The following is a 6,943-nucleotide window of genomic DNA, read 5'->3' on the forward strand; positions in this document are numbered from 1 at the left end:
CGCATCAGCAGCACCGCCTGGGCCCCTGTGCAGCGCCAGCGCGTTGGAGGCGATGCTCGTCGCACTCGCTTCAAAGCCGCCGCCGCAGGCCCCCAGCAGAGAAGGCACTGAGAAATAATTCGTTTATACTCCTGTTTTTCTCTCATATTCATCTTTCAATGAAAACAAACAGACCCCAGCGGCCTTCTTGCTTCTCCCCAGCCGCGCATGCTGGGCGCCGCTTTGTGCAATCACTCGCGAGCGGGTGCACGTGCCGGCCGGCCTGCTGAAAGCTCTTCTCTCCCAGCGGGAGGTGGCCGAAATACTCGGTGCTTGATGCCAAAATACCGGCTAACTGTTGGTTAGCTCTCCTCGTGCTGCTGCATTTGTCTAAGTAATTCCTCTAATTATCACAGAAAACCCTGTTTTTGCCCCGTAGCAGTCCGAGGGCAGCGGGATGCCTGCTCTTGGCCTGTGTAGCAGCGGGAGGGTGATGGGGACGAGCCGAGTTTGGGGGGACACGCTGGAGGAGGGGGATGATGCCCGGCGGCACCGGGTCCCGGTGGGGGTGCTGGGGCTGCCGAGCTTCCAGGATGGAAAGAGCAGCCACTGGTCCCCAGGTTTAGTACAAAAACGGGACTAAATAATCCACATTCCCTCTTTGCCTGCAGGCGGTCACGCGGTGGCACCGGCACTGGGCCGTGCCGGCCTGCTGCAGGCGAGGGAAGCCGCTTATCGGTGTGACACCAAGCCAAGGCTGATGGCATGCGGTGGCATCAGCTGGTGATGCTGGAATTTATTTATTTTGCCTCTTGCTCCAATTTCCGTCCTTAAAGCTTTGGCAGCGTACCCCCCCCCCGCAGGGTGACAAAGCTTTGGGCGTGCCCCCCCCCCGATGGGTGAGTGCGGGGCTCGGCTGTCGTAGAGCCCCGGCTGCTCTGTACCAAGAAAACCAACCGTACCAAGAAAACCGTATTCCCCGCAGCACCGCGGGGGCTCGCCCCGTGTTTGGAAGAAGAGAGACCAGATCAGTCTCCCAGGGCTCAGCCCAGGCCGGTGGATCGGCCGCGGGTTCTACTTTGGCTTGAGAACGGGAAGAACGAGTTGTTGTGTAAGAAATGGGAGGCGAGCCAGCGTCTGAAGGATCTGCATCCTTTGCCCTTTCAGCACCTGCAGCTCCAGCGTTTCTTTATCTTGCTGGCACCTCGCATTGGACACACCAACACTGGGTGTCCCGGTGTTGCACCCAGCCAGTGTTTGAGCCCAAGTGCCGAGTGATGCTGTCGCAGGGATGCAGCTGTGATCCTGAGTGGGAGCTCGGTGCATTACTGCTCTGCTCTGCGCCCCAAAACCTGCAGTGCCCACGGACCTGGCCACCTTCAATGTGCCGGGACGTCTTCGCCATCGGACACTGCGGCGTCCCTGGCTGGGTTAGCCGACATCCCACTCTGTACGTTACAGATCTAACAGATGTTTTCATCTACGTGTCCAGGTCCCCGAGGGTTTCACGGCTGTGATGAGTGCCACGAGCTGGGAGAAGCAGAAGGATAACACCTTCGTCTTCAAGATGTCCCAGCCGATTCCCTCCTACCTGATCGCTCTGGCTGTTGGGGACATTGTGTCTGCTGACGTTGGCCCAAGGTAAGTGGCTCTGGAGGAGACCCCAGCATTAAGCCCTGGCTGTGGGAGCCACACGGCGAAGCTCCCATGCCGTGCTGTCCCGTGGCAGCTGCCTGCTGCCTCTCCCTGCACCACTGGGCATGATCCAGTCAGTCCGCCGTCTGCTGTGGACATGGTGCTGCGTCATCAGACCGCGGGCTCTGCTGGGTGAGGGTGCTTCTTGGTCTCAAGAGTGAGGAGGAGCCTCGGTGCCGGGTCCCCTCGCCTTCGAGGGTGTCCTTGGCTCTGCTCGTTTCACCCCCGTGCACGTGAATGAGGGCAGCGGGTCCCTGCTCACGGAGGGTCCCACGTCTCTTCCCAAGGCCCGTGGTTTGTTCGGGTTCCCGGCTGTCACAGTAGCCATATAAAAGCCCTTTGACATTGAGACAAGGAAAGAAATTACAGCAGTTTGCAATACCAGTCTCATTAGCTTCCTTTATCAGCAGGCTTTTATTTTGCTGTGGAATAAACAAGTGCAGTTTTTGTCTGATGAAGCAATAGGGTAAAAGTCCGCTAATGGTTAAAGCTTCCTCTTTTACACGCTTGGCCAGGAGCCGTGTCTGGGCCGAGCCCTGCCTGATTGAGGCGGCAAAGAAGGAGTACGATGGGGTGATTGAGGAGTTCCTGGCGGTTGGAGAGAAGCTCTTTGGACCTTATGTTTGGGGCAGGTATGGCCTCCTGTTCCTGAAGGGCCGGGGAGGGATCATCCCTCCGTCCCCAGCTGCGTCCGCAGGAGGAAGTGGGTCTGAGCCCAGCCGTCTGCTCTTCCCCGGCAGGTACGACATCCTGTTCATGCCGCCCTCCTTCCCCTTCGGCGGGATGGAGAATCCCTGCCTCACCTTTGCGACGCCCTGCCTGCTGGCCGGGGACCGCTCCCTGGTGGACGTCATCATCCACGAGATCTCCCACAGCTGGTTTGGCAACCTGGTCACCAACGCCACGTGGGGCGAGTTTTGGCTGAACGAGGGCTTCACCATGTACGCCCAGAGGCGCATCTCCACCGAGGTCTATGGTGCGTGGCCTTGCCCGGCCGTGGGGTGCCGAGTCCCCGCGTGCGGCCGTGCCATCGCAGGCAGGACCTGCGTGGGTCCAGCGTCCGTGCGCTGCGGCTCAGCGCATCCCTCCAAGCGCTGCATGCGGGGCCGGAGCCTGTGCTGCGTCTTGGAAGAGGTGAAGTGCAGCAGCCTGCAGCGCCCCGGGCGTTTCGTGTTAGCAACAGAACCGCCTTCGCTCTGAGAGATGGATGGAGCCCCCGCAGCCCCGTGCCAGGGACATGGGCACTGCGATCTTGCCCAGCCTCACCTTCCTCTTGCTCTCGCAGCTCCCTTGGGGAGCTGATACCAGCCGTCCTGAGCCCCCCCACCCCGGACACACGGTCACATCCAGCAGCTCAGGTGCTCCCGGCGCTGTTTGCTGCATCCAGATAAATTTAAATGGCTCTAAAAACCTCTTGCTAACCGAGGGCTGGGTTGCCATGCCTCTCTGCAACTCTACCATCCCAATGCCTTGTTTATCGGTTTCTTCCTTTCCCAGCCCATAAGCTAACACTGTTTCCCTTCCGTAGCAGCACCCCTTGTGCTCGAAGCACACAGGGGTCTGGTCGGGGTCTCTGAACGCCTCCTGCTTGTCTCTGCCCAGGTTCGGCGTACACCTGCCTGGAGGCTGCGACGGGAAGGGCTCTCCTGCGCCAGCACATGGACAACACAGGGGAGGACCATCCGCTCAACAAGCTGCGGGTGGTCATCGAGCCAGGTCTGTGGGGTGTCCCCGTCCTCCCGCAGCCGGCCGGGGGGAGCGGGGGCAAGCGAGGTGCGGTGTTGCGGGGGGAAGTCCTGCTGCTGGGGTGTTTCATGGCTTGCAATAAAACCAGCGCTGGCGGTGGGACCCAAGCGAGGCGATGGCTCCAGGAGGGATGTGACAGGCTTGCACCCAGCACAGAAAGCAGAAATCTCGGTGCACGCGAGGGCTGTTTTGTTTTGCAGATGGGCAGATGATTCCTGAGGGTTTTCCCTCTTTCTAGGTGTCAATCCGGACGACACATACAACGAAACGCCCTATGAGAAGGGGTACTGCTTCGTGAGCTACTTGGCCCATCTCGTGGGGGACCAGAGCAAGTTCGATGCCTTCCTCCAGGTCGGTACGGGGAGGTACCAGGTGGAGGTGCCAAGTCATACAAAACCCTGTGGTGCGAGGTCAGAGCGCAGCGGGACCCCGGGAAGGACGGGCTGAACAGGGTGACTGGGGAGAGGAAGAGGAGGTGGGAAACAGAGATGTTCACGGGGGAATGAGATGAGGGCAGAGCTTGGCCCCGCGCTGGGAGCAGGTGGTGGCAATGCTCAGAGGTGTCCTGGGGGATGCAGGGGGCTGGGGAGCCCCTGGGGGGGAACAGGGGCTGGCATGGGCTCAGCAACGCTAAGCCCCCATGAGATGGAGCACGGGGAGGGCCAGGCAGCACTGCTGGGAGGGAGCACATGCGGCATCACGCCCTGGCTGTCCCCGCAGGCCTACGTGAACCGGTTCAAGTTCCAGAGCATCACAGCGGATGACACCCTAGGTTTCTTCCTGGAGTACTTCCCGGAGCTGAAGGAGAAAGGCGTGGACTCCATCCCAGGTCAGCACAGAGCCTTCCTGGCCAGGGGACTGGGGCGCTGCTTTGCAAACCAGCACCCTGTGGGTGTCGGAGCCGTTCCGTGTCCCATGCAGACCCTGTGCACATCCGTTTGTGGGTTTTACTGGAGATGCTGCTGCTGCTACTGGCCTCTGCTCCGATGGAGGCAGTGCAGCACTGGCTGGCCCGGGATCAGGGATTAACCTGGGCTCGAGCGCACACCTGCTCAGCCTGAATTTTTCCATCCAGTCTGTGCTCTGCGCTCAGGTGCTGTTCTGTGGGGTTTCCCCATGGACAGCTGAGCCCAGCAAGTCTCTAGCACCAGGATATGAGCATTTGCTGGTGGAGCTGCTGGCGAGCGCTGGGATCAGGCTCAGCTTGTGCCCCAGGCTCAGCTCAGGCTTGCTGCGGAGAGCCAGGCTTGGCAGGAGCTTTCCGTGCCGGAGCTGGCTCATCTCACTGGTGGCGGTGGGGCACAAGCACACACCGAGCCCAGGGTGGCTTAACAGCCTCACCCTGTTAGTCTCTGCTTGTCGCCATCCCTGGGCAGGTTTGGTGGTGCTGGGGATGCCCTCGGAGAAGGCAGTGAGATGCCTGGGCAGCAGCACCCGGCGCGGAGTTCAGAAAACCTGTCCCAGCTCTCTCTCCCTTCCTTGCTGCAGGCTTTGAGTTTGACCGCTGGCTGAACACGCCGGGCTGGCCCCCCTACCTGCCCGACCTCTCGCCAGGGGAGCAGCTGATGAAGCCGGCAGACAAGCTGGCAGAGCTCTGGGCAGCTGACGACTTGAACATGGAGGCGATCGAAGCTGTGGACATCACAGCCTGGAGGACGTACCAGCTGGTCTACTTCCTGGATCAGGTCCTGCAGAAATCCCCCCTGCCAGAAGGTGAGGGCCAGGTCACCTCCCCGGGCTCTGATGCCCAGGGGAGACATGGGGTGACGTGCCCCAGTCCAGCCAAATGGCTGGGGACGTGAGGAGATGTCAGCAGGATGCGTGGGTGCATGGCCATCAGCCCATCCCCGCTGCGGTCCAGCAGTGCAGTTCCTGGTGTCTGAGAAGCCTCGATCAGTGCAGTGGGGAGTGGAGAGCCAGGGGAAGGGTGTCCCTAGACGTGTGGGGACGCATGCAGTGGCAAGGAGGAGCCCTGCTGTCCCCAGGATGGCTCAGCTGGGCTGTCACCTCCCTGAGTTCACCTCTCCTTGCAGTCTTTGCTGAGGGACCTCCCTACTCTTCGTGCTGGCAACCCAAGCCACTGGGCACGTGGCTCTGCAGAGCTGCCTGGTCCCAGGAGGCCCAACACAGGCACCCTCCTGCCCGGAGCCAGCAAGTGCCTGGGATGCTCCTGGAGCTGGGGGTGCTGGGAGGCTCGGGGGGTCCTGGGCTGGCCCGTGGCTGGAAGGATCCCAGAGGATTTGCCGGGGTGGGCTCGCAGGGTCCCCTCGGAGCAGGGGCTGGGAGCTGGAGGCAGAGCCCCCACAGGGGCGGTGACGATCCCCCTCTCGCAGGCAACGTGGAGAGGCTGAGCAAGATGTACCCCAAGATCTCCAAGGCCCAGAACGCTGAGCTGCGACTCCGCTGGTGCCAGATTGTCCTCAAGAACAACCTCGAGGCAGAGTACCACAAGGTCAAGGACTTCCTCCACAGCCAGGTTTGTCCCTGGGCGGCGGCGCTGCACCCGGCAGCGTGCCATCAGGGGAGAGACGGGCACAGGACCTTCTGCGCCAGGGGTTGGCTCTTGCTCTTGACAGACCCACAGAATAGTTTGGGTTGGAAGGGACCTCTAAAGGTCATCTAGTCCAACCCCCCTGCAATGAGCAGGGACATCTTCCACTAGCTCAGGTTGCTCAGAGCCCCGTCCAACCTGACCTTGAATGTTTCCAGGGATGGGGCATCCACCACCTCTCTGGGCAACCTGTTCAGCATCTTGCCACCCTCAGCGTACAACATTTCTTCCTTATGTCCAATTTAACCCTACTCGCGTTCAGTTTAAAACTGCTGCCCCTTGTCCTATCGCTACAGGCCCTACTAAAATGTCTGTCAACATCTTTCTTATAAGCCCCCTTTAAGCACTGATAGGCTGCAATAAGGTCTCCCCAAAGCCTTCTCTTCTCCAGGCTGAACAACCCCAACTCTCTCAGCCTCTCTTCAGTCCTGTGCTGAGGGCTCCAGAGCTGGAGGCAGTGCTCCAGGTGGGGTCTCACCAGAGCAGAGCAGAGGGGCAGACTCCCCTCCCTCGACCTGCTGGCCACGCTGCTTGTGACACAGCCCAGGATTCGCTTGGCTTTGTAGGCTGCCAGCGCACATTGCCGGCTCATGTCCAATTTGTCACCCACCAGGATCCCTGAGTCCTTCTCTGCAGGGCTGCTCTCCATCCATCCCCCAGTCTGTACCAATAGTGGAGATTGCCCTGACTCGGGTGCAGGACCTTGCACTTGACCTTGTTGAACTTGAGCTTCTCATGGGCCTGCTCCTTCTCCAAGATCAAGGTCTTCTCCTCCACACGCCACACAGCCAAAAGGGCTGACAAGGGTGGCATTTTTCTGCCCTGTCCCATTCCTCTGTGCTCTCCTGGCCAAGAGCAGGGCCATGCTGGAGGTGGTGTGCCCTGGGCGGGGATGTGGGGCTCCTGGGGCTTCACCCTGCTGGAGCCAGGGAGGACGCTGGGGGGGGTTAACGCCCTGCTCTGTCTCTGCAT

General features: G+C 60.6%; 1 protein-coding gene across 1 annotated transcript in view; it reads left to right on the forward strand.

Annotated features, from left to right (window-relative positions):
- Positions 1–472: 472 nt before the first annotated feature.
- Positions 473–6,943, forward strand: part of RNPEP (arginyl aminopeptidase) — a 9,612-nt gene continuing 3,141 nt past the window's right edge. The window contains exons 1-11 of the mRNA XM_019472726.1: positions 473–599; positions 651–762; positions 816–878; positions 1,441–1,620; positions 2,190–2,306; positions 2,415–2,650; positions 3,277–3,390; positions 3,659–3,771; positions 4,141–4,249; positions 4,909–5,133; positions 5,754–5,896. Coding sequence (XP_019328271.1) covers positions 473–599; positions 651–762; positions 816–878; positions 1,441–1,620; positions 2,190–2,306; positions 2,415–2,650; positions 3,277–3,390; positions 3,659–3,771; positions 4,141–4,249; positions 4,909–5,133; positions 5,754–5,896 — 1,539 coding nt within the window. The remainder of the gene's footprint in view (positions 600–650; positions 763–815; positions 879–1,440; positions 1,621–2,189; positions 2,307–2,414; positions 2,651–3,276; positions 3,391–3,658; positions 3,772–4,140; positions 4,250–4,908; positions 5,134–5,753; positions 5,897–6,943) is intronic.

This window comes from Aptenodytes forsteri, unplaced genomic scaffold (genome assembly GCF_000699145.1).
Source record: "Aptenodytes forsteri isolate BGI_AS27 unplaced genomic scaffold, ASM69914v1 Scaffold213, whole genome shotgun sequence".
Lineage (NCBI taxonomy): Eukaryota > Metazoa > Chordata > Aves > Sphenisciformes > Spheniscidae > Aptenodytes > Aptenodytes forsteri.